Source organism: Ornithodoros turicata, chromosome 3 (assembly GCF_037126465.1).
Source record: "Ornithodoros turicata isolate Travis chromosome 3, ASM3712646v1, whole genome shotgun sequence".
Lineage (NCBI taxonomy): Eukaryota > Metazoa > Arthropoda > Arachnida > Ixodida > Argasidae > Ornithodoros > Ornithodoros turicata.
The window spans coordinates 4535011-4562632 of NC_088203.1; the positions used below are offsets into that span (position 1 = coordinate 4535011).

At 46.6% G+C, this 27622-nt stretch overlaps 2 protein-coding genes across 12 annotated transcripts in view; one reads left to right on the forward strand and one right to left on the reverse strand.

The window, feature by feature from the left end:
- The window catches only part of LOC135389828 (uncharacterized), a 29238-nt gene extending 6490 nt beyond the window's left edge, over window positions 1–22748 (forward strand). The window contains exons 5-20 of one of the 4 annotated variants that reach the window (XM_064619859.1): window positions 224–253; window positions 415–444; window positions 606–635; window positions 797–826; window positions 2500–2529; window positions 2691–2720; window positions 3537–3549; window positions 4661–4758; window positions 6281–6706; window positions 13593–13827; window positions 15480–15624; window positions 17105–17256; window positions 19838–19952; window positions 21274–21444; window positions 21806–21913; window positions 22506–22748. In XM_064619859.1, the coding sequence (XP_064475929.1) occupies window positions 224–253; window positions 415–444; window positions 606–635; window positions 797–826; window positions 2500–2529; window positions 2691–2720; window positions 3537–3549; window positions 4661–4758; window positions 6281–6706; window positions 13593–13827; window positions 15480–15624; window positions 17105–17256; window positions 19838–19952; window positions 21274–21444; window positions 21806–21913; window positions 22506–22697 (1835 nt within the window). In that variant the 3' untranslated portion in view covers window positions 22698–22748. The remainder of the gene's footprint in view (window positions 1–223; window positions 254–414; window positions 445–605; window positions 636–796; window positions 827–2499; window positions 2530–2690; window positions 2721–3536; window positions 3550–4660; window positions 4759–6280; window positions 6707–13592; window positions 13828–15479; window positions 15625–17104; window positions 17257–19837; window positions 19953–21273; window positions 21445–21805; window positions 21914–22505) is intronic. The other 3 variants (XM_064619863.1, XM_064619860.1, XM_064619862.1) reach the window with 3 other exon arrangements.
- Window positions 22749–26656: 3908 nt separating this feature from the next.
- Window positions 26657–27622, reverse strand: part of LOC135387859 (uncharacterized) — a 61576-nt gene continuing 60610 nt past the window's right edge. For 7 of the 8 annotated variants that reach the window (XM_064617031.1, XM_064617032.1, XM_064617034.1 and 4 more), the window contains one exon: window positions 26657–26895. In XM_064617031.1, coding sequence (XP_064473101.1) covers window positions 26704–26895 — 192 coding nt within the window. In that variant the 3' untranslated portion in view covers window positions 26657–26703. Of the gene's footprint in view, window positions 26951–27622 lie in introns of all 8 variants that reach the window. The other variant, XM_064617037.1, reaches the window with a different exon arrangement.

Consider the following 27622-nt stretch of genomic DNA (forward strand, 5'->3'; position numbering starts at 1 on the left):
TAAAATCGATAAACACCGAAAAACGTACGCCCAATCCACCCAAAAATGAAAACTGAACCCTAGTCCGAATAAGCTTTCAGCATCTGTTAGGCTTCGTGCTGTCTTCTGCTTCATTTTCCGCAAGGCTACAAAGGTTTGATGCAATGTAGACGTGGCTGATGAGTAGACCGAGGATTCAATATGTAATACTTGCTTTGTGATATAGAATACTTTCCGTTTTCAGTGCAGCCGGGGTTTCTCCAGCAAGATCAAAGTGAGTATACCTAAAAAATGACATAGTGGGATAGGGCAGTCTTCTGCTTCATTTTCCGCAAGGCTACAAAGGTTTGATGCGATGTAGACGTGGCTGATGAGTAGACCGAGGATTCAATATGTAATACTTGCTTTGTGATATAGAATACTTTCCGTTTTCAGTGCAGCCGGGGTTTCTCCAGCAAGATCAAAGTGAGTATACCTAAAAAATGACATAGTGGGATAGGGCAGTCTTCTGCTTCATTTTCCGCAAGGCTACAAAGGTTTGATGCGATGTAGACGTGGCTGATGAGTAGACCGAGGATTCAATATGTAATACTTGCTTTGTGATATAGAATACTTTCCGTTTACAGTGCAGCCGGGGTTTCTCCAGCAAGATCAAAGTGAGTATACCTAAAAAATGACATAGTGGGATAGGGCAGTCTTCTGCTTCATTTTCCGCAAGGCTACAAAGGTTTGATGCGATGTAGACGTGGCTGATGAGTAGACCGAGGATTCAATATGTAATACTTGCTTTGTGATATAGAATACTTTCCGTTTACAGTGCAGCCGGGGTTTCTCCAGCAAGATCAAAGTGAGTATACCTAAAAAATGACAGTGGGATAGGGCAGTCTTCTGCTTCATTTTCCGCAAGGCTACAAAGGTTTGATGCGATGTAGACGTGGCTGATGAGTAGACCGAGGATTCAATATGTAATACTTGCTTTGTGATATAGAATACTTTCCGTTTACAGTGCAGCCGGGGTTTCTCCAGCAAGATCAAAGTGAGTATACCTAAAAAATGACAGTGGGATAGGGCAGTCTTCTGCTTCATTTTCCGCAAGGCTACAAAGGTTTGATGCGATGTAGACGTGGCTGATGAGTAGACCGAGGATTCAATATGTAATACTTGCTTTGTGATATAGAATACTTTCCGTTTACAGTGCAGCCGGGGTTTCTCCAGCAAGATCAAAGTGAGTATACCTAAAAAATGACATAGTGGGATAGGGCAGTCTTCTGCTTCATTTTCCGCAAGGCTACAAAGGTTTGATGCGATGTAGACGTGGCTGATGAGTAGACCGAGGATTCAATATGTAATACTTGCTTTGTGATATAGAATACTTTCCGTTTACAGTGCAGCCGGGGTTTCTCCAGCAAGATCAAAGTGAGTATACCTAAAAAATGACAGTGGGATAGGGCAGTCTTCTGCTTCATTTTCCGCAAGGCTACAAAGGTTTGATGCGATGTAGACGTGGCTGATGAGTAGACCGAGGATTCAATATGTAATACTTGCTTTGTGATATAGAATACTTTCCGTTTACAGTGCAGCCGGGGTTTCTCCAGCAAGATCAAAGTGAGTATACCTAAAAAATGACAGTGGGATAGGGCAGTCTTCTGCTTCATTTTCCGCAAGGCTACAAAGGTTTGATGCAATGTAGACGTGGCTGATGAGTAGACCGAGGATTCAATATGTAATACTTGCTTTGTGATATAGAATACTTTCCGTTTACAGTGCAGCCGGGGTTTCTCCAGCAAGATCAAAGTGAGTATACCTAAAAAATGACAGTGGGATAGGGCAGTCTTCTGCTTCATTTTCCGCAAGGCTACAAAGGTTTGATGCAATGTAGACGTGGCTGATGAGTAGACCGAGGATTCAATATGTAATACTTGATTTGTGATATAGAATACTTTCCGTTTACAGTGCAGCCGGGGTTTCTCCAGCAAGATCAAAGTGAGTATACCTAAAAAATGACAGTGGGATAGGGCAGTCTTCTGCTTCATTTTCCGCAAGGCTACAAAGGTTTGATGCGATGTAGACGTGGCTGATGAGTAGACCGAGGATTCAATATGTAATACTTGCTTTGTGATATAGAATACTTTCCGTTTACAGTGCAGCCGGGGTTTCTCCAGCAAGATCAAAGTGAGTATACCTAAAAAATGACAGTGGGATAGGGCAGTCTTCTGCTTCATTTTCCGCAAGGCTACAAAGGTTTGATGCGATGTAGACGTGGCTGATGAGTAGACCGAGGATTCAATATGTAATACTTGCTTTGTGATATAGAATACTTTCCGTTTACAGTGCAGCCGGGGTTTCTCCAACAAGATCAAAGTGAGTATACCTAAAAAATGACAGTGGGATAGGGCAGTCTTCTGCTTCATTTTCCGCAAGGCTACAAAGGTTTGATGCAATGTAGACGTGGCTGATGAGTAGACCGAGGATTCAATATGTAATACTTGATTTGTGATATAGAATACTTTCCGTTTTCAGTGCAGTCGGGGTTTCTCCAGCAAGATCAAAGTGAGTATACCTAAAAAATGACATAGTGGGATAGGGCAGTCTTCTGCTTCATTTTCCGCAAGGGTGCGATAAGGTTTGATGCCATCTAGACGTGGCTACAGATTCCGACGATGCAATGTGCGATACTTCCTTCTTTGACATAGAGTACTTTCTGTTTTCAGCGCAAGTGGGGTTTCACCAGCAGACTCCAAGTGAGTACCAAAATTGTTCGAGATTAGATATTAAATTATGTTCTGAGGCTGGAGCACATAGAAAGGACAATTCCACACAAAGCCTCCAGTGCCTAACAAATTAATGATGAAAGAGTCTGGGATGAAAAGTCGCTAGGGAAGTGTGGTAGCTTAAGTAAATTCGTAGGAGCCCTGGACCGGTAATCCAGATGATGTGTGTTCGAGTCCTACAGCCTGGCTAACCTTTTCAGTGACTTCCTTCTCTCGTCATTAAAGTTTAGGAAATAAGGAGCAGTACTTGTGGGAAAATGGCAACGTTGCAACAAAGCCTCGAGAAACATTGAAATCTACGTCCGCAAGACGAAATGGAGCCGATTTGTCTTAGCAGTTGCAACAGCAAGCACAGCTATAGCTCCTCATGTAGACCATAGTTGTCGAAGCCTTTGATAACAACTTGAATTGTTCCCTCCATGTTCTCCAAGAGAGGTCCAAGTCACCGGACATATTAAGTAGTTTCCGCGGTGGGAGAAGACTTGGAACTTCTGAACCATGTACACTATGACGACTTAACGAACCTTTATTAAGAACAACCCGTACAACGTCTTACGGCTAGCTGTCCAACAGCAAGAACTGACCGACACACGATATCGCATTTTAACTGTTGTCTTCTTCGTCTTTACGCGGTACTACGAGCGGGGCCTGGGTTCTCGTAGTGGTTCCCGCAGGTCTGGTGCGTGCATTCATTGAATTTGCTTCGCGAATGTTATTCGGAACTGACACAACAGTGCTCATGGTGGCAGATTCTCTGCTTTATCGTCCGCCTTTTCCTTCCTTTAGTTGGGACAACCGAGTAAGTATAACTGGAGGTTGGTTTCTTCCAACCCAGGTACTGTGTTAGCGCTGTCTCCTGTGACGGCGACTAAATGCACTGCCACAAAAAAAAAAAAAATTATTTGAGGGAGTAAATGCATGGGATTAAATGAATGTCTCATAATTCACGTTAATTAATCAAAACCATCCACCGTGCTATCATAAAATATTGCAACGTGTATAGGGCACGATTTGACACCGGTAACTATTTCTCGCTGTGTGTCCACCGACCATCAGATTCATGAAGAGCACATATTTACGCAGGCTGCTGCATTCGGGAGACCATTTGCCAAGTTCGGTGATTGTTCGCAGTTCTGGGGAGTAAATTTCGGGGTTACGGAACTAAAATGGGGAGTACTTGCCGACTAGGGGGGACTAAAGTGTGTTTGACGAGCAATGCGCAGTTGCGAGTAATTGAAATGTCGAACAGATAATACGAGATTTCAGTCCCTAAACCAGCTTCCGCATATGGTTTATCATAGGCTAAAGCATCGCACGCTATCGCCTTTGCGTATACGTAAGCGATAGCGGTGGTGGTTCTGCACACGCGCAGCACGTAATGAGAGCTTCGCGCAGTGCGCAGGGGTGCGCCCCTAATGTCAGGGACAGGATCCATTGTGTTCCTCGGACACAGCGAACGACTTGTTTTGCTTTCACAGGTCTTGCATGCTGCGCTCATTAAAGGCGACGTAGAACTGAGTTGCTCTCAATGATACAGTACAGTACACTAGTAGTACTGTAGTAGCACACATTTCTATTAATTTTAGGGGGTGCGCGTTTTGCACCCGAAAATACGGTTCTTCTGCTTGAGTGTTTCGTTGTCTCGTCATGTATCGACCAACTCCGCCAGCACTCTACGCTACTAGCATTCATATTTAGCTACGCGCACACGACATACTTCTGTTGCATAGATGTTCTATAGCGAGTACTAGGAAAGGTGAAACAGTCAAAAGTACAATAGGGAAACTGATACTGCAGCAAAAACTCCCTGGGCTCCCCCATTGAGTAAAGTTATCGGATTGTGAGACCCGGCGCCTCTGTAAGGCAAGCGTCATCCACCGTCTGAATGAGTCTTGTTTCTCAAAACGCAGGAAAGTGGACGACAACACCGTGGTCGTCGTTATCTGTGCTCTGTCTCTCCTCCTACTGATAGTGAGCCTTGTGATCTACCTCGTATTTTCGGTCACCGGTGAGTTGACACACTGTCCAGACACCACATGGCTCCTTCCTTGGGGCGACCTCGTCACTAACGACCGCAATCTTCACCGTAGTAAGGATGATCCTCTCGACATCCCGCTTCGATTGAAGGAACCACTTGAGTCGATGCGGGGTGTGAAAGTAGTACCCGTACCATAGTACCCATGAAGGATTTTCTCGTAATCAACCAGTATTTGCCGACGCAGGCTACAAACATGGACGACACAAACCCGTAAGCCTTCAATGATCATATCAATGAAATTGAATGAAATGCAATCAGGTTCTGACAGCAGGATTCGAACCTAGACCTTTCTGGTTTCCGGGGAGGAATGATACCGGTATGGCAGGATGTCAGTACTTATGCAGTACAACAGTTATTGCGAATTCGGTGGTCATTTCGTGGAAAGTACGGCCTATATAGTACTCGGAAACTGCTAGGTACAGGGTTGTTTGGATTTAATCCGCATGGATTCTATCCGGTGGATTTTTTCTTTTATCCACACAATTCGATCCGGATTTTTTAGAGATCTTCTGCAGGTGTGATGTGAAAGACAATCTGAATCCAACGTCACACGGAAAACTCCCGGTTTATTTTTCTTCTTGTATTGACTGTTTGCAAAAGCCCAGGTACGCGCAACATTAAGTTTTCAGGTTTAATTTTTTCCCACTTTCTTCTATTTCTGTAACTGTAACTGAAACTGTAACTGAGGCACTGTAACTGAAGTGCGCCGAAACACGACAGCCAATCCAGGCGTGTAGGGTCCACACCATTCAACCATCACACGTGCATTGAACTCACTTTCCAGAACACAATAGAAACTGATACAATGTTGCTGGGACATGCAGTTCCGAAAACAAACTATTAGAGGCCACCCGAAAACAACAGCAAAGCACTCTTTTTGTTCTTCTTTTTTTACTGTGTCACATTTCTAGCCTGGTATATATTCTCCAAAAATATCCGGGTTTTATCAAAAACAGCCCACTGGAGAGGATCTTTTTGAAAATGTCCGGATTTTTTTTTTCAACCCTGGCTAGGTTGGCGCCCGCGCTGGATCACGTGACCGTTGTCTCCCGAACACGAGTGGCAGAAAGCTAGCGCGGTTTTGTCGCTTGGATCACGCTAGGAACATCGCGGTCGGTCGTCTTCTGGTTCCGTCGTCTGCTAACCCAATTGTATTAGGGCCCCCGCAACCCGGTTGCTTCGAAGCCCGGTGGAAAAAGTGTTACTAGGCAAATTCCTGACACTCGGAAATTGCCATGAGAAGAGACGCACCAAGTGCACGCAGTTCCTTGGAATCCGACAAAAAAATCTCGCAGCAAAAATCTCACCACGCGCCATTAGAATGCCTCAAGTACAAAGGGAAAGGCCAACCGTTTCTGACATTTTTTTCCCCCGTGTTGTTTGTTTTCAAGGTTCCTCCACACACACACACTAGGCGCCTCGAGCCATAGTTCCAGTACAAAAGCAGTGCAGACGACATAGCGTACAGTTACCCATATTTTTATGTCAAAAGAGACATCCGACACTGGCGACGTCCCTAAAAGAAGGGGAGGAGGAGCAGGAGGAGGAAGTGGCAGTAGCAGTAAACCTGAAGATGCCGAAGAGGAGACAGAGGTCACTGTTATTGAGGACATATACCCAACGGAACCCACGACGACGACGACGACTACAACTACTACGACTACAACTACTACGACTACAACTACTACGACTACAACTACGACGACTACTACCACGACGACTACTACCACGACGACTACTACCACGACGACTACTACCACGACGACCACTACCACGACGACTACAACTACGACGACTACAACTACGACGACTACAACTACGACGACTACAACTACGACGACTACTACCACGACGACGACTACCACGACGACGACGACTACGACGACTACTACGACAACGACTACGACGACGACAACAAGTAAGGTTTACTTTGTGTAGTAGCATACAACGAGGGAAGTCGTGATCACTGAAGGCGGTTTCCCATTGTTAGTGGTGAAGCTGGAAAGGCCAGTTAATAGCAACGAGGATAGTAATGTTGAGGGTGTTTCGCAGCTGGGTAGCTGGCCTCTGGTGGCTGGTACCCTATTAAAAAATCCTACAGGAATTCTCACAAGAAACATCTCACAGAATCCTAAGAGAGATTCTATAGGATTATTGCCCACATTCTTACAGGTTTTCTCATACAATTTCTCACCGGATCTCTATGAGATCTCATAAAGTTTCTCTCAAGGGTTTCTCATAGGGTTTCTCACTCCAAATGTTCTTATGAGATTTGCAGGAGACAGTAAAGAAATGATGTTCTACACCAAGTGACAATCTGTGTGATCTGTTCATTCTTTATTTAAATCGTTCAAAAAATCGCAGAACAAAAGAACTCAGCCTTGTAGCCTTCGGTGGATCTTAGGGCCTCTCATTAAGATATCGTTTATATGCATCTGAAAAAGAAAAGAAAAGAAAGTAAGAACGTCATAATGTCAATTGTGATATTTCGATGTTTGAAAAAGCAGGCGAAGCATGTGTGTGCGGAAATTGGATGAAGGAGCACACATTTTAGAATGCAGGCATATGGTGCAATAAAAATCATAATCTAGGCCAGAAAACCACAATTGTGACACACACACTCAGTTCAGTCGGAGTATGAATTTATACTCGCAGGTAATTGTGAAGCTGTTTTAGTTATGATAAGGCATACGGCTGTGAAGAGATCGTTATTGCGTGTCATACAGAATTCCAATATGAGAGTAACGAACGCTGCTTAATTTTCATGCTCTTTTTGTGGACTTAACACATTCTGCTTTATGCACCTTCCGTAGTCTGCACCTTCTGTTCCAAACGTAAAACCGTAAACACATCTACATGGTGTTTATACGGTCTTACGTAGAATGTTCAGCATGCAGGTGGTTCCGTTAAGTCCGTAAAAACAGGAGAAAAAAAACGTCTACAAATAAAGATGCATAGTATTCATGGATCCAGAGTAGTCATGCATTTCGGGTCACCATACAAACGCGATTGTGTAAGAGCATAAAGCATAATTTGACTTGCAGAGCAAGAAAGTTGTAAAAAAGATGCAATACAAATACACAATCGAGGAAGACCTAAAGAAATACAGCATGAATTCATAAAAACATGTACAGCACATAAATTGCAGGACAAGAAATGTCATTCTGTATAATTCGTAAGTGTTTGTCGTACTTTCATCATCCCCCCCCCTACCAAAAATGAAGAGGCGTGGAGGATTCTACAACTAGTAAACAAATACGATATTTGATGGTTTGCTGGGGGGGATATAATTTTCTCTAGCGGGAGATCAACAATATTCTAAATACACAATTTTGGAAGCTTCAGTACAGTACTTCCGATATCAGTGTACCCTTACCCTTACCGTTAGTTTATATAACTCAATCATTTTGACGTTAGACCGAACACCTCACGCAACAGTAACATGAAACAGACTACAGTTGACGCGATGCATGGACGGATTTCGGCGGCCAGTCGAAACAATGGGATGAACTGGTCTACTGAAATTAATTTCCGCACTTCAAAACACGACGTATGGGTATATTTTCTTCCAGTGGTGATAAGGTCACTCTCGGTTTGTGCACAGAAGTAGGTAAAGCTGTAAACCTCTACAAGACGCTTGTACTCAAATTACACAAATGCAATGCCCTCTAGAAATGCGGACTCCTGAGGAACAGTCACCGCGTTGAATGAGATAACTGAGCTTGCCTCCACACATTCTTACCCCTGCCCGGTTCCAGCCACGCTGCCGTCCTCAGCATACCAGAACGCCAGTTTAATGTTTTTGTTGAGGCCTTCCTATGTCGTTGTCTCAGATTCCGTGATAAACTTGCGTGAAGTATCCCTTCCATGCCGTCTTCGATGTAGTTTACGTGGACGCATGTTGAGTATTCGCAGCACACTCCTGCACCGTTCACTACATGTGTTTGAATGGCGGCGCCAAACGGTCAAACCACGAACACCACGAACTACTACTAGATCTACTACTAGCACGGTCTACTAGATCATCTTTCGTTGAGGCACGGCGCCAGTCTGAGAGAGTGAAACACAGTAGAGAGTAGTAGTAGAGAGAGAAACACGGCACCCGTCTGTCACAGGACTCAGATGGGGTTGCTGTGAGAAATTCTATGAGAAAGAGTTCTCTTACAGATCTTAGAAACCGTGAGAGATCTTACAGAGCTCTGCATCTCTTCTCTCAAAAACGATTCCTTGAAATTTCTCTTAAGATGCACCATCAGAAGTTCATTTAAAGGATTTTGTGTGAGAAAATATATTCTCTGTAAGAATGTCTGTATAGGAACCCACATCCTCTGTGAGAATTCCTAAAAGAAAGCTCTTATCTTGTAAGAAAGTTTGTAGGATTTTTCAATAGGGTAGCTGGTTTTGAAAGGTACACAGCAGACCTATGCCCGTGGCACGTGTCCTCACAATCGTACCAAAGTTATGTTTCTGAAGCCTTCTTGTCTCACTTTTCATTCCCGCATAATATTTGTGCTCTAGTGACGTGAAAGCTATTGAAATTTTGAATATTTATTTTTATTTTTTTGAGAACTGTGACGTCATGTTAGGCTACTACGGAGCGCCAGGCAACGTTGTTGCCCTTCGCGTCTTCCCTGGGGCTAACCTTTTGCACTCCTGTAGCGGAGCCCCACGTGACATATGATCCGACCGCAGAGGGAGAGGGAGACAGAGGAAGAGGACATTTTCCCCTCTTTCGATCAGTGTCACGTGACTTCTCCACCACGGGACCTTCCCCGGACACCAGCGTGGTTGTTAGGAGACGAGTGCCCACTCCAGAACGTGCAGTCATTGCAATTTGTGGGCTCATGACTACGTCACCCGCTCCTCGCGTCATCGAAACTTGTGGAGGCTCAGCATATATCTTCCAAAAATTGACAGAAACGCACAGAGTTCGTGAACAGGATTGAAATTTCGCGTATTAGAATCCACGAGGCACCTTCTTTTCGTGGGCTAAAATAAACGCAGTCTTCCGAGTCCGGAGTGACACTGAGGCAATGAGGTGTACCTGTCCTGCAGGAGCCAAATACAGTCGGAGAAAGACTCCGAAGGTGGCCGACACGACCTTAGAGTGAATGCAGGGACCCCCCCCCCCCCCACCTTTTCTTTCTTTCTCAGCTCACGCACCGCCTACACCTGCTTGATCTGCGCCGGCTACGTCACGAATCACGTGTCCGGGGACCACGTTGCGTTCTCTGATACTCGAGTGGATAACAGACCTCGAGTTCGCTAACTAGGTCACCTGCACTCGTCGTTCTTTGGCAGACGGTTATTTTATTCTTTGCAAAACACGCCGCAGCGAAGAAAAAAAAGGAGGGGTAAGTGTCCCTCAGTGAGTAAGGTGGATTGCGCCAGGATTCGAATAAAAATACGTGAGTACGATACCTATAGCAATTACAACATTCGCATTCACTTTGTGCCAGTAATTCGTAAATGATAATAGCAAGCCGAAACCGAACTGCGGAAAGCTCCATACTACGGCGGTCCGGTCGCCGAAGGATACCATGACGTCACATAGCACTGTCGTCTGTTTTGAAACCCACATTCTTCCTCGCGTTTTGAAGGAAACAAACAAAAAAATGTCCATTGGAGGTTGCCGTTTTCGTCGTGTAGCGAATCTTTTCCCGCAATCACTCATGCAAGATTACCATTACGGCGAGTGCACTTTGGAAAAACGTTGTATCCCAGCAGGTCAAATGAAGCAGCGCCTGGAATAGATTCCGGATGATACCATCAGTGTGATGCTTTCAGCGCCCTCTCCCGTCACAGCCGTGAAGCGCTCACTTCGTAACACGCGAATGTTATAGTTACACATGTTCCTGACGTCTTTACGGTTACGGCTATACCACAACCTTTGTGGTCCTGCACGGTTGCTGAGGAACAGTAATAGACCATTTTAAAAAGATGCTCGCGCCATCAAGCGCGTGGCACAAGGCAGCATGGGAACTTTGAGGGACACTGCTCCGTCGTCTGCTTCGGATATGGTTTATATCGGCTGACGCTGATGCTGCGCACATCGGGAATGTTGTTGTTCTTCTTCTACCTCCGCCTCTGGCCGTATCGTAATGCTTGGAGGCGCTCGAAGTTCCCATGAGCCCTTGCGTACCACAGGTGGCGCTTGCTTTTCTAAAATGGTCTATTCCAGGTGTCTTCGCTCGTGATCAGTGTTGTCATACTAGTATTGCCATTTAAAGGGCGAAACACATGTACGACAAAATGCACGACCCGTCGTGCGACGAGTCGCACAGTGTCGTATCACGAGTTGTCGCGTGCTGCATCAGCAGACGCATGGACGGCGACATCCTTACCACATGTCGCTCTGGGGGCTTAATCGCTTCATCGTGGTTACGGTCGTTACAAGCTAACGAGTGGCGGGAAATTCAAAAAGGCGGGCGGGAAATGTAAAAAGGTGGGCACGTGATAAAACACGTGCACGCCGCTCTTCGCGCGATACGTGAAGGCCGTGGTACACGTCACGCGCAATGTGTCACGTGCCCACCTTTTTGAATTTCCCGCCATTCGTTAGCTTGTAACGACCGTAACGACGATGAAGCGATTAAGCCCCCTGCACCGCTGTGTTGCTAGACCAGCACGGCCAGAGATACACTCGCTTACACTTAATTTAACATAACCAAGTGTGCTTACTCGTAAAATACAGTAAGCGGGAACAATTCATCCTTCATTTCACGTGTCTTTCAAGGCGACGAAATGAGCCACTGTTTGCATTCGGAACACACGCTGTGCGCCATTTTTTTCTCGGACCCGTCGCATCTACCAGAGAGGCAGCATCGTTGGCTGCTTGGTTCATGACGTCACTACAGCCGACAACCCACCCACGGGAGCGGAGATATCTAAGCAGTTTTGTCGCGCTGCTACTTGCCGCAGAGAGCTGCTGCGACGACCTACTTCTCCAGAACCCGTCCCAGGATGCTTTGCGCTATGACGCGTCGCACGATAGGTCGCACGTTTTGTCGAACGTGTGTCAGAGCCTTAATACACGATGGTACGGAATTAATGGCGAGATACGAAGGCCCACCATTGTCCATGTTCGCAGTCGATGGCTCTGGATTTAGCCTGGCCGCACTGTTGCGTCCGTATATGGACCGACGCAAGCCCTTCGAAAGCGGCGGACGCTTAGCATCGCAGAGTCCAATTTTTGGACGGAGCGTCGCAAGAAATGGCGGTCGTTGCCCCGGTACAGGTTGGGACAAAAGTTTACAGAACACGCGAGGCGAGCGGCACCCTATCCCAGCAAGCCATATACATCCCAGGTACATCCTTGCGATATTTCAAATTGGATGTTAGTATATCCATGGGAGCTTCACAGAGAGCCCGTTGACGTAGAAAGTACATCCACGCGACTGCCAGATTCCTACTCTTTTCACATCCCAGAACCGTTGTATAGACATTTTTGTGCTGAATCAATACGAAATTGATGGTGATTTATTACTGTAGCAAATGAATGCTGCACACACTAATTAAAAAAAAAGCATCTACTTTTGGCAGCACACCGCACTTCGGGAGGGGTGCCCAGGGACCTTTCGGCCATAATCAATGGGCAGAATCAATGCAGACCGCGCGTTGATAATGGCTTTCACCATATACGACGCAGGCTCGCGGATTTCAAGAGCATACTGAAATACATAGGCAGGCATATACTGAAATACAAAGTGTTGGAGTACGTTCATCAAGTGTATCGTGGCGTACCACCTTGCAGCGGCGCGTCTTTGCAGTTAACTTCTGAATCTGCAAACAAAGTCAGCGTATACCCACCTGCGAACGTTCCTGACATCCTATATCCTGGCAAATATCGTGTTTTTAACTCTAGCTAGCGTCTTTAATGCGAGTACTTGGTAAATAAAGTGGTAAACACAAAATTTTCCCCGAAAAATACCGCACGCTTGCTCCTTTCTTTTTACATCTACCAGATGTCCCAGAGATATAGAAAGTAAGACACTTTTCGAAGTCACATTGTGGACGTACTGGTGATGTCGCATAGACGTCGCGGACGTGTGCGACCTTTGTGGAATGCACCTGGGATATTTCTGACTTACTGGATAGCGGCCGGCGGAAACGGGTGAGTTCACTCCCGTAGAACCATTAACCGCCCATCAACATCCAGCGAACGTCGGGATGTGGATGCTGGGTACGGCTCACGAACATACACATTTGCTCCCGGCCACGTTATAACTATACGTCCGTACTACCGTACTAATCAAGAGAAAATTATGCAAAATGGACGTCGTAGGACCTGGAACAAAGTGTGATGGCACTTTGCACATGGCATCTTCGGCCTCACTCCAGGACGGTTTTGGTCCTTTGCACCAAAACCGCACCACGTGGGTTTATTTTCGCGCGCCTACTGGTGTTCGCAGGAGAGCCTCCAGGGTACGCGAATGCGAAAAAAGTCTGTTCCACGACTAAGCCACACCTTTTCAAAACAGGCTACACATATATTCTACGCGCTTCACCTACAGCAAACAAGCGCTAACAGGTGGTGGTCCGGTAGACTTCCTTACGCCCTTCTTCCATTGCTGTTCACCTGCGCGTAACCATGAATGTTTCGCGGTGACTGACCGGCAAACTAACCGGCAATCCAGAAGATGTTGGTTCGAATCCTACAGCTGGCTAACTTTTTCAATGACTTTCATCTTTCATCGTTAATTTCTTAGGCAAATTGAGGCTTTGTATGTATTTGTCCCTTCTATGTTGTTCCAGCCTCAGAACATCAATTCTTTCTCTGTTCACCTGACTTCTTACTTTTGCAGCGACCCCGCATCCCAACTTCCAACCGTTGCTGTGCACCGTGGGGTCCCAGGCGACCGACAAGTACTTCTACCCAGATAAAGATCTCTGTGACATCCTCTTCTTCACCCACATCTACTGGGACGAGGCAGAATCCAAGTGGACTCCTTCGTATACCCCGAATGGTCGGGTGGCGTATGATACTTTCTTGGAGCACGTAAAGACCCGAGAACACAGTGGTGTCTCGTTCGATTTCAGGTAAGCTTCACGGCCAGGCAACCTGAACTGCCTGTTCAAGGCGCGGTACGCGGGTAAAACAATGTAGCATTTATCTGTGCGAACTGGCGTCTTGTGAATGACCATGCAAACAATATAATACTTCAACATTTTCCAACTCAGCTCTTCATGTGGTGTCAACTTCTGGTTGGCATTTCGCCCAACTCGGCGAATGCTTTTTCTTCTCTCTTTCTCTTTTGTTTTCTTTCTTCTTTTTTTTTGTGAGACACGGTTGCGAAGAGGTCTGCGAAGTCTCGCGTATGTTGTCAGTTATCTGATGGCTGTAAGCGACGTGCAAGCGTAGACAGATGGATAGACACCATCAGGAAGCCGTGGGGCACAGGACGATAGTATGAATCCTGTGCCGATTTCAGAGGGAACTGTGCCGCTGTCGTTACCCTAGCTATGCTGGCTACCCTTTAAAAACGTGTTCAGCTCCGTGTGACTTCGTGCTTCGCGAGCGAAAACTTGTTCGACACGGCGCATGTGTTTTGTGTTTGTAGTTGAGATAGGTACGATAAGAGTGCAGAAAAAATGGGCTTCGAATGCAATCTCAAGCACAGGATGCAACGCCTCTATCCGCCCCTTTCTCCATGTGACACGCCTCAGTCAGTAGGCGAAACTGGACTGCCTGGCACGTACATTAGGCGAATAGACCTCTCCCTGTTTGTAAACAAATGACGTCATAGTGTTCGACAGCGCCACCTGGTTGGTTTGAATTACGCTTGAAGCTATAGGGGCAAACGAGATCGCTCCCGAAAGCCACGGTCCGGAGGTACGATGGTCCATGAAAGGGACGCGACCTTCGGTCCTACTTTTCTTTCAAGAGGAGGCTGCGAACATGTGCTCATCCGTGGAACCCAGTCCTCCCCTTCCGATTTGTTTCGGTATCATCGTGATGTTTCTCGGGTAGAGGTTTACTGGTACCCTGTGCGGTTTCTGAAGGATTGGTAGAGCCCTCGCAGACTCTTGCGCTTGTTTAGCGCCCGTCCTGCCTGTTTCTCCGTTCTTTGTCAGTGTTCCTTGCGTTTTCAGTTCAGATTTTGCGCAGGCCTCGTCGTTTTTTGTGCCACATGACAGCGAGAGTTTCGGTTTTGTGCACATGTATAGAAATCCCGCTTAAAAGCCATTTCCAAGTTATTAATTCGTCTCAAACCACGAGAAAGTGTTGTTAATGCTTTAGCATTAGAACCTCGCTAGGCAAGAATCGCGGCGTGGTCTGTCTGTAGCCATCGCGCGGCGCGCATGTGCGGTGAGGGGTGAGGTAAGGACAGAAGGAGAGGGCGCGACGTGGCTCCGGCGTGTCGGCAGTGTTAGGCAATGCTGGTCGATTGGTTCGTCGATTGGTTCGTCGTTGGTCGATTGGACGTGTCTGCGTGTGCGCGCCGTAGGTTATGTAAGCTGTGCGAAGGAGCGGCACGAATGAGAGGCTGAGGCGATCCACTTGCGCCCCCACATTAACAAGCCGCCTGCTGAATAGAGGAAGCGATCTCTGCAGAGCTTCCGGTTTTGGTGTCACAGTTGTTCGCATGTTTACGAAATCGACACGATAGATGTCCCCGTAGCGTCCGTGACTACCGTTTAGCGCTATGTCAGTGCGACTGGCGAGTGATGCATGCTGTTCATGTTTGCAGGCTTCTGCAATCAATAAACTCGAGGATGGATAACAGCAAACTGGAACTGTTGTATAGAAACAAGATCAAGCATTTCGGCGTCCTCAATATACTGATCGAGTCCAATGAAGGTTCGGCTCTTAGTCCTGTTAATGATTTGTTTTCGGTAAGTAACCTTTCACGTTGTCTGTCAGAAAAAAAAAAAAAAAGAACAGTGGTGTCACAGCCGTAATGCTGCTAGGGAAACACTGGATCTGTCATTCCATTGCGACAATGTGATCAACACTACCTAGACAGTAGAAGGCGTCACACAGGGACACCATGCCGGACACCATGCACCCACCATAACTCGAGTTGCTAACTAACTTGAGCCAACGAACGTGCGGAGCATTGCCGCGTGACCCTCGAGGGCGTCGTACATCCTGGCATGGGTTCAAATCCTACAGGGTACTGACGATTTTTTCGCTAGCGCCATATAAGCATTATGCATTAGGCATTTTTCGGAGATACTAGCGATCTTCTGGCGTCGCTTTAATTAATTAGATTTGAGTTGGATTTGAAACCATACACTCTGTTTGCCAAAAGTTTGCTTGTCGGTGGAGCAGGAATGTGTAAACGCGAAGACAGCACAGTCTTTAAGTTGGCTGACGTTGGTTCGAGTTGCCACGTATGTAGACATTCTGTTCGAAATAATAGGTATACCCAGCACAAACAGGACTGGGATTCGAACCCGGGTACCCTCGTGCTGAACCATGCGAAATCACTTCCTACACTCTGAAAAATGAACTTCACCGCATAGCACGCTCCTAGCCAACCATCATCTGGAATGATATCGCTATATGCCCCGATTTGTTGAAAACCGGAGGCGTATGCCATTTTTGTGACACTTATGCTGTTCATAATTGTCACAGAAAAGGCGTACGCCCCCCGTTTTCAACAAATCAGGGCAGATAACGTTATCGCTCGAGATGATGGCTGGCTAGGAGCGTGCTATGTGGTGAAGTTCATTTTTAAGAGTGTAGCGTGCTCCTAGCCAACCACCATTCCGAATGATACCAATCTGTGTCATGATTTGGTCAAACAGGGGGAGGAGCCTACTGGGACATGCATAATGTTTCCCAGATATGCGCCTCCTCCCATTTTCATCAAATAAGGACACAGAGTGGTATCATTCTGAATGATGGTTGGCTAGGAGGGTGCTATGTTGAGAAGTTCTATTTTAACAGTGCATGCCGAGACTCACAGACGTCTCAAGATTTGTGGCCGGAGTTCACTCACCGCACCGCATCAGTCAACTGCACCGCATAGCACGCTCCTAGCCAACCATCATCTGCCCCCTCACCGTTTTCTGCCCTGATTTGTTGAAAATGGGAGGCATGCGTCTTTGTTGAATTATGAAGAGCATAAGTGTTTCCCACAAATCACGGCAGATAGCGATATCATTAGAGATTATGGTTGGCTAGGAGCGTGTAATGCGGTGAAGTTCACTTTTAAGAGTGTTGTGTTTCTTCAGGAATGTGGTAGTGTTGGTGTCGCCGCAACTGATATGGGAGTACATTGCTGCGTGCCGCGCCATTAAATTGTGCTTTCGGTCCTTAGACAAGTGGGACGATAAATCACAAAGGGTTGTTTCTTTGTTCGTGCAGAAGATACAGACGATTTTGAAGCAAGGTCACGCCTATGGGGAAACAGGCCGTGGTACACAAAACCCGATGTACCTGGTAGCTGCTTTCAAGATGAGGAACTTTGCCTTAGACAGAATAACATTTGCCACCACGATCAAGAAATTTGCTCAAAAGTATGTACCTGTAGATAATGCACTGCATGATTGCCGTGGGGTTTGTTATACAAGAGTCATATACCGGGTGTCTCAGTTAAATCCCCGGGCTAAATAATTCGCGAACCGGTGCACCAATCGAATAACTTTCTTTTTTACGAGTATCTGTCCAATACCGCCTACAAGATGCGCACCGCGTGAATGAGCGGGAGGCGCTCATTATTTAAATAAAAATTCAAATGAGTTTCGTGAAAACTCTAAAGCACGGCGCCGTCGGCATTAAAATGGGTACTACCCCTTCTGGGACCTTCAGTAGATACCTTTTAGAGAAAAATCTGCAACCGAAGCGGGTCATTTGTTGCAGTAATTAGTAATTGGTTTCGGTTTACATATTGTTGTCGCGGCTGGTCGCGGTGAAGCGCAAAAGGGCGCTCTTTCACTCCCATGTCCACCAATGAATTACGTCCTTGCACCAATGAATTACATCCTTTTGCGATTCGAAATGAAATTCGAAAAAGAAAAAAATGGCGTTCCTTCACGAATTTATTGCGGGCGATCTATCGAACGGATTTTTGTTCTGAAAACGGCTACGATATCAGGTGACCGAAAGGAACAGATGTTCTCATTGGGACAACTTTGTAGCTTTTATAATTAAAAATTAATTAATGAAAGTTAATTAAGACATTGCCTTTGGACTTTGCTAATGCCCTGCTAGGGAGTGCCCTTCAGCATATGCTATATTGCAATTGATTTCATCTTGGAAAAAGTGTGATATATATTTTTTTAGAATCTGTTCACACTTAGCGTGGACACCCTGTATATACAGGGTGTTTCACAGAGTGACCACCACGTTATCGACTGAGCTACCATCCTCGGTAACGTGCTGGCTTGCTGAGCTCAAGATCACGATCACGATCACGATCAAGATCACGAGGGCGGTAGCAATGTGGTAGAGGTAAACATTGCTTCCAACACAGTGTGTCGGAGCCGTCCGGCGCACGTCAAAAGAACCTCAGGTGGTCCAAATTATCCGCAGTCCTACCCACGTGCAACATGTCACCACACTGCCCAGTAACATCACAGTACCATTACCATTTAACCCCTAATTATTTGAGATAAAAATTAGAAACCTTCTGCGTCATACCCGTGAAGGTTTTTGCCGCCCAAACAGGTGGTTTCTATCAGTGTACCTCATTAATCTGTGCAATTAGCTTAATTGAACTAAAACGGTTCCTAAGGAAAGGCAACTTTTCTTGCGCTAATTACAAAGTCCATGGCCACAACACCCCATTTCACTCACGGTTACGGGATCTTTGCATCATCAGTGGCGGAGCTATCGGCAAGCCCCAAGACCGTCTCACTGCGCATGCAAGCAGCATGAGAAATCACCCATTTTGTATTCGCAAGCTTACCTGTTTGCAGCCATCAGTTACCGATAATCACCGACATCGGATGTTCTGTGCTGTTTCCGGTATTGTCTTTTCCTCCTACCAATACATTAAGCGGGAGAACTTGAACGAGCGCACATTGGTGAGCGATGGTTTCTTCGGGCAGTTTTTACGCGTTGTCGGGTGCGCGTTCGGAGTTACGCGTTATATGGAAAGATTTCGTTCTTTCTCAGAAAGCTACCTAAGCTTAGAATGCTTAGAAATTAGAAAGCTTTCTAATTAGCGCGAAAAAAAGTTACCTTTGCTTGGGAATTTTCTGTGGGAATTAAGCTAATTAGACAAATTAATGAGGTACACGGATGGAAACCTCCTGTTTGGGCGGCAAGAACCTTCACAAGTATGACGCAGAAGGTTTCTAATTATTACTTTTTAATAGTTAGGGGTCACTCTTTAAGTGAAACACCCTGTATATAATCGTCAAGCACGTCACAGAAGGCAATGCGGTACAATATAAGTCATATTGTGTACATCGTGTAAGTGTGTGCTTGGATTCCACTGCTAAGCTGCTGTGTCGCACTGAGTCACGCTTACATATACAGTGGTATTGTCTTCGCGGTGCTAACACGGAATTAAAACAAAAAGAAAAACAGTGGTATTCTAACCTCGGATAGATTTCCTTGGTCATTGGACGGTACACTCTTAAAAATGAACTTCACCGCATAGCACGCTCCTAGCCAACCATCATCCCGAAAGACAACGTTCTCGCCCCTGATTTGTTGAAAACGGGAGGCGGAGCCTATTTTGTGCCGTGCATAATGGCACAAAATAGGCTCCTCCTCCCGTTTTCAGCAAATCAGGGGCGAGAACGTTGTCATTCGGGATGATGGTTGGCTAGGAGCGTGCTATGTGGTGAAGTTCATTACTAAGAGTGTATGTGTGCGCCTGACAGTAAAATAATTGCCATATTGGCCTCTGTCACCTGTCGTGATTTATTCAGACCCACCCCCTAGCACTCTCAACACCCCTAATTTTTTGGCAACAACCCTAATCCTTTTTTACTTTACGGAATAGCTATAATGATGATAGTTCCGAAATGGAGTGTAACGAATGCGCTTTGTGGAAGCTACTCGTTACTGATGAAAGCTTCAAAGTGTCTACTCTATCCCAGAGCTTCTGTTGTCTCGTTCCGTGTCTGAAAGTTTCACACGTTTCAGTTCAATAGCAAACTACATCGTCGTGAACACTGCAATCAACACCTGGGATGGTGGCTGCAAGAGCTTCCCGCCAACGATGTGGTCCGACTCCCAAAAGACTTACCAGCCAGCGTTTGTAAGCACCTGAAAACGCAATTATCACTGGTAGCACATACAATTTCAGCTGGCAAGAGGGCAAAATGATTCTAATGTGTAACTTTTGCTTTTTCTGCAATTTGCTGTTTTTGCAATTTCTGTTGCTTTTTGTCCAGTCTCCCACACTCTTAGAAATGAACTTCACCGCATAGCACGCTCCTAGCCAACCATAATCTGGAATGATATCCTTATCTTTCCTGATTCGTTGAAAACGGTAGGCGTACGCCTTTTTTAACAATTATGAACAGCATGTGTCACAAAAAAAGGCGTACGCTTCCCGTTTTCAACAAATCAGGGAAGATAACGACATCATTCGAGATCATGGTTGGCTAGGAGCGTGCTATTCGGTGATTTTTAAGAGTGCAGCATCATTTTTTCGGAAAAAAAAAAGAAAAGCTGACCTGAACTGAATTAACTACTGGGCGACTAATTACCTGAATTTCATTAGTTGACACACGACGTGTTTTCGGGGAGATTCTGTTATGCTTACGCAAAGGCACGTACGTTTAGCTACCTCATTCACTGTGAACCCGTAACTGTCTTATGCATTGTAAGGTGGCCTGGCATGTTGATTCCTGCCATTCGAAGGCAATAGTACTGTCTTAATAGGTGCGAATGGGTAGGTTGCTGCTAGCCTCCACGTTGAAATACAGCCGGAGAGCTGATTTGATCCCACACTCTAAAAACAGAACTTCACCGCATAGCACGCTGTGTTCCAACCATTGCCAAGATTGATAGGGTTATCGCTTCTGATTCGAAGAGAGACGGGGGGGGGGGGGCGTAAGCCTTTTTGTGACAATTTTCACATATCCAAATTGCTACAAAAAGGCGTACGCCCACCTCTCTCTCCGAATCAGAAGCGTCATAACCCAATCATTCGTGGCAATGGTTGGCGCACAGCGTGCTATGCAGTGAAGCACTGTTTTTAGAGTTCACAAACTGTAGGACATCTGACGGTGTATTTTTCTTCTGTTTCTTTCCTCTACGTTCTTGTATTTCTCGTTCTCGCCTAGGAGAGTGCTGCATCTACACATCCCTGGCAGTGGAGCAGGTAGCGGTTACTTTTTTTTTTTGGTAAAGAAGTATAACGTGTTTTGCGACGATTGCCGGGATATGTCGATATTATCGGGTCCTGTCGTCCACTAGAACGCTAGCGTTTCTCAAGCAGCAGCCTACGTGCACTTTGTCCGTGAATTATTTTGCCCACCCCCGCTGCTGTATGGGGTCAGGATCCCCTGTCCACGTGACCCCCCACCTCCCTGTGAAATGAAATATGAATATGTTGATGACCCCCTTTTCAGGACACCGCAATAAGGGACATCCTTTCGAGGGCACAGGACTGGGATAGCGACAAGTCCGCCCTCCTGGCTTTCTCCCTCGGCGTGTCCACCTATTACTTTGAAAGTGGCCGCCAAGAGGCATCGCCCATCTTGGAAGACTGTAAAGCTTATAAGATGGTATTCTACCAGCAGGTACGAAGTTTTACTGCTCAGTAAAAGTGAAAAATACCCCAAGCAGTACAATATATTCTGGGAGCGCGATTCAAGGGAGGACCTCGGCATTTTCATTTGCGAAATTGCGGAAGGGTCGTTACTTCGGCTGTAGTCCAACCAATCATTTCGAATGACATGGTTCTCTGCCTACGCCTTTTTTTTTACTTGTATAATTGTAAGAAAGGGTGTACGCCCTCCATTTTCAAGAAATCAGGACAGAGGACGATGTCATTCGAAATGATGATTGGATGAAGTTACCGCTTTTCCGCTAACGGACTTAGGTTTGCCGTCTGACTAGGGCATCACGAGAAGCAGCATTTACGGGGGAAATGTGTTCCAGGTGTGCGACGTGAAAACACCAACGGTTCCTCTGGGCTGCAAATGCCATTCCCACGGATCTGGGCAATACATGTACGTTTGGGATACGCTGGATGACATTAACGAGAAGGTAAGGAATGATGAACAGCGTCATTTGTGAAAGCTCTCATGGGCTGTTGGAGCTCCGCAAAGGTTAGGGGGCAAATGGCTTCTTTTGGTTTTGGGCATGTTTGCCCTCCGGGACGAAATCTGTATGGCCACGGGTAATGTATGCGTGATGGGATGTAATGGGATGGGACATGTACTATATTGGTGGGAAGGTGTTAACGCGGAAGAGACGTGCTGCGTTCACTAACTGGTTGGTTGTGCTGCGCTGGCTTGGAAAGGTGTATGCGGTTCCGACAATACGAGATACCCAGAGATTACCTTCTTTCTCGCTTGTGTGGTAAACAGTTTTCAACGTGCCGCGCCGCGCTTTCAATACGGCAGCGTCCACGAGAAAATTGATTATAAGACGGAAGGGAATTTTCCCAACCACTCTTGCAGTGACGTGCCGAATAAGACGCACAGGCAGCGCATTTTAAAGTGTAGAACCCCGTAACTGGAACCGAATCAGGGTTCTTGGGGTGAAATTTCACCGAAGCGAATTTGTTTGGGATGCTTCCAGTTGACCTGCATGCCTGTACCTGCATTGTCATGACCACGGCTGTCTCCGTTTATAGATGAATCAAGCGATTGACACTTACAAGAGACCGCACTTCGGATTCATCATCTTCGACACAGAGTTCTCAGACCTGGCGGATAGTTCATGCATAACAAGTCACGGTACATTTCCACGCCTTCGTGCTGCCAGGGACAGGATGAATGCATACCACAAGCAACAGGATCCAATCGAAGCGCAGACTCATGGTTGACGAGACTGCATTCTGGCTGTATTCTGCTTTATTAAAATAAGATGTATAAGATCTGCACCACCTATCTTCGTAGAGCACACGGAGGAAGGAAAAAGGACACGACGTGACATCATACACGACAACTCTTCTGGTTTGGGTACATTTCTGAGTACTTGTCCTTCGAAGTATATTGCAAATTGTTTACTCCATACTGCTAGTGCTCTGCATGTTGCTGAAGTATTTGTCTCATTCGTGCAGCTGAGCGTGATGCAAAAGCTAGAGAAAATTATTTTTGAGAACTGTGACTGCCGTCAGAAGCCCTGCAAGCAAAGAAATGAAAACGCTTATTTGGACTGCCGAGGTCGTAAATTCAAATTTTCTTCGTTCCCGCTTTATCCTGTACAACAGACCTGCCAGGGCCTGCCGTTCGGCGCCCTGTCTGGCGGGGACGCCCGGGACGGCTGCCCCCCCCCCTACGGCCCTGCCTATCAGACTGCGTCCAGAGCGTCGAATGACACAGTGTTAGCACAGCGAAGCAACTGTGGCTATGAGCAGCTTACAGATTTGGACAGATGGGTAGAGGACAGCAAGGAGGAGTCGCTGTAGAAGCCGTTCAGTTCGATGGCAGACTTCTGCCAGCGATTAAAACCCCTGTCACACGGCAGTCTTCAATTATCATTGAAACCAATGGCAACTGAACATGCGCTTAGCGCCACCAGGGGGGGTAACATGTCAACGTCTCAAACAGCGTTGCATTCAATGCTGCTTGACAGGTTTACAGTTTACCCACTTGGTGGCGCTAAGCGCATTTTCAATTGCCATTGGTTTCAATGATAATTGAAGACTGCCCGTGTGACAGGGGTAGGCGGAGTTCTCGTCCCTCTCCCCCCCCCTCCCTCCTCCCCAACCTTCCTCGATTACGATATGCTGGCGCACGAACAATTGGTTTGCCGTACCATAAACTTCGTGTGAGCGATGGGTATAGGGTATGAATGAGTAGAGATGCCATGGGTAGAGTATCGCGTCTGGCACACCCCTGTAGGAATGAATGGACGGTAGGAGCAACTAAGTTCCAAAAGTAAAGAGAAGACGAAAACAACGTTTCACGCGGCTTTTGTTTTGTTATATTTTGTTTTCTGTTCGTCGCCATTATGCGCGAGATTTTTTTTGGGATAAAGCAGTTCGTTGGAAGTCATCGTTTAATCGGTGCATCCGACAATGCTACATCATGAAAGCGGTCACTGTGGTCAATTATTGACAATTTTTCAGGTCCCCGTTGAGTTTCATCGACACTAGGACAACAGGAACAGATATTATACGCTCACGTTGTGCAAGCCTTACTTCATATGACATGCGAATTCTGTGCTGTCGGTGGTGCGACGGAGGTCGCATCGCTGTGCGCCACCAGGCTGTCCCACGGTCTTTGTCTCGTGACGTAAAGCCGCGCCCCATTGTCATTACCACGCAATGACAAAGTCAGAGGGGCTCCAGCCCTCCACCTTAGGGTGATTCAATACGAGGGAACTAGGCAGACAATTGCGGCATCCTACCCTACCTGTCACCCACGCAAATCGTGTAAACCCGAGCTGACCACGCTGACCAGCCCGCTGGCAGAGTTATCGAAAATCACGCGAAATAGTAAGTAGTCCTGCTGTCCAGTGAACACATGACAGGAGCAGACGCCGGATGCTGAGAGTATGCCGAACTTCCCTCTCTGGAAAGAGGCGAGAACGTCATTCCTACACCACCAATCAGAGAACGACCCTGAGAAAAACAATGCCGCGGTAGTGTGCGAGCACCTGGACGGCGCCTTTACCCGATAGAAGTAATGAGAGCGGCGTAGATGTCGTTTTTGCACCAGGCGAACATACTCTCGAAGAAAGTACGAAACTACAACATGACTGAGAACCTAAATTTGTTAACGTTTTTAATTACTTGTTACTTTTTTTAAGAGGATTTCGGGCGAAAACGAGATAGCAGATTGAGAAACTATCCTAGTTGCAAGCCGTTTCACTTTTAACCAATACCGAAACACACACGTTTCGATATGCAAATGAGCCGAAACGCGGGGAGTACAGTTCTCATTTCACATCAGAGGGCCACGTGATTTGGAGCGGTAGAGAAGATTGAAGTTTGTGCCACTTAGCTGGAAAGATAACTCGCATTGCGGTTTAGATAAGCCTCAAATGGCGAGAGTGACGCGCTCCTCAAGCACGCTTTTTCGGGTTCGGCTCATTTGCATATCAAAATTCGGCTAGCAAACTAGGAGTGGCGTTAATCGAGGATAGTCTCTCAATCTGCTAACTTGCTTTTACCCGAAGATCCCTCATTAAAAACACCTGTGTTATAGCTTTTTATAAAAATTCTGTAGAGGCCAAAAAACACCCTGTAGCCCCCGGTAACGGAGGCGAAGCATGGGGCGCCACCCTGATCGTGACGTGAATGTGTGAGCCCCGGGTGAATGAACAGGCGAACTGTTCTTTGCACACATGCTCTCATTGTGCTTCGGAGTGGCGACACGGACGGAGTTCCAAAGGAGAGCAGGAGAACCCATTTTGTATGCTTACCACGCTTGCGTCACCTAACGGCGCTCACAATGCCATCTAGCGAGCACGCTCCGAAATGTTGTTCCTTTTCGTTCTGGGAGCAGCTCAATACGGCGGATGAGTGTTTGCTCATATTGACAACCTCTGGACAGTCTCTTGGGCAATACGACAATCACACACGCAACCCAAAACTCACGACGCCCACGGCGAAATATAGTTACGTTAGCTGCCACGGGATGGCCGAAACAAAAGAGCTTCCCTGCGGAGCTCATAGGATTAACGTTGTGTAGACTAGCACTGGATGCGAATCTCGGTATCGTATCCCGTATCGCCGTCATCCTTCCGGTCTGCCTTTGAACTGGGGGACCCTCACCCTGCTTCCACACTCACCACACCACCACCACTCACCACCATGAACTTCACCACATCACACGGTCCTAGCCAAACATCATCCCGAATGACAACGTTCTCGCCCCTGATTTGTTGAAAACGGGAGGCGGAGTCTATTCTGTGCCGTGCATAATAAGCACAACATAGGCTCCGCCTCCCGTTTTCAACAAATCAGGGACGAGAACGTTGTCATTCGGGATGATGGTTGGCTAGGAGCGTGAATTTGGTGAAGTTCATTTTTAAGAGTGCAATATTTGGGAGGCGCTCTCCTGTACTATGAGCGTCTGACGGCAAAGGGCATTCACAGAAATATAAAAGATTAAAACCCTGGACCGGCAATCCAGAAGATGTGGGTTCGAGTCCTACAGCTGGCTAACCTTTTCAGTGACTTTCATCTTTCAGCATATATAGAAAACTCATCTGGTCATCCCACCGGGATGACGTCAATCGCCCATGCAATCAGCGCGCAGAATGCCGTCACGTGATCGAGCACAACAACTTTCAGCAAGAACCAACATTTTTACGCCGATATACTGTTGTCACAATGTCTGGAAATGAAAAGTATGTATATACTTCGAAATCTACGACCTGTTTTATAACTGCGATAACCCAATTAGCGACTTCCGTGGGAAGAGGAGCTACGAGGCTACGAGCTACGACGACTTTCGGGATCCAGCGCGCTATTTCACTGCGTTAGCGTAGTGTGTGTATTTCCACGTTTTCCAACGACCAATTTATCGAGGTACAGCCCTTACTTCATCTGGCTAACCTTTTCAGTGACTTCTTTCATCATTAATTTGTTAGGCAAATTGAGGCTTTGTATGTATTTGTCCCTTCTATGTTGTTCCAGCCTCTGAACATCAGTTCTTTCGTGTTTCTATATATGCGTACGTTTTCTTGGTTTGACGCTAGGTGTGCCAGCGTCGGCGTGAACCGCGATGTACAAAATTCGAGTTTACGAAAACTACGAGGTGTTGAGGCATGAATTTTCGTATATGAAGTTGCTTTTGTGTATTCTATCGGTAGCCACTGCGGAAAAGGCTCTCCAGCTTCTGGTCAGAGACCCTTTAATAAAGCAGAATGCAGTCTCGTCAACTATGAGTCTGCGCTTCCATTGGATCCTGTTCCTTGTGGTATGCGTTCATCCTGTCTCTGGCAGCACGAAGGCGGGGAAATGTTCCGTGACGCCTTATGCATGCACTAGTCGCCAGGTCTGAGAACTCTGTGTCGAAGATGATGAATCCGAAGTGCGGTCTCTTGTAAGTGTCAATCGACAGATTCATCTATAGATGGAGACGGACGTGGTCATGACAATGCAGGTACAGGCGTGCAGGTCAACTGGAAGCATCCCAAACAAATTCGCTTCGGTGAAATTTCACCCCAAGATTCTGTTCCAGTTACGGGGTTCTACACTTTAAAATACCCTGCTTGTGCGTCTTATTCGGCACGTCACTGCAAGAGTGGTTGGGAAAATTCCCTTCCGTCTTATAATCAATTTTCTCGTGGACGCTGCCGTATTGAAAGCGCGGCGCAGCACGTTGAAAACTGTTTACCACACAAGCGAGACAGCTTCCTTCCTGCTTGCTTTCTGGCTTGCGCTGGCTGCAAAAGTGCTGGGTGTGAGGCTGGCTGGAAAGCGGTGTATACTAGGCCTCTCATCACTAAACATTAACCTAGCTTGATCATGCTGACACAGGCCGGGTAAGACGGGTTGCGTCTATAGTCCACACAGCCCGATCAAGCATGGTCGATAGCATGATTCGTTCGTTGAACCTCCGGTGCACCGCGACCTGGAGGTTCAAGGTGCCATGTCTAGCTGTCCTTCGTTTTTCCGTACGACGGGCGAATGCGACGGGCCTAAGCGTGGGGTGACGCCTGACCGTGACGAGGTGAAAACTAGCCCATTTTGTGTTACGTCCACAACCTATTGGATTGTAGCGACCATATCATAGGCACCCCTTTACGGCGCCGCATAGCGGTGGCGCTACTCATCGGCCAAGTTATTGCTTC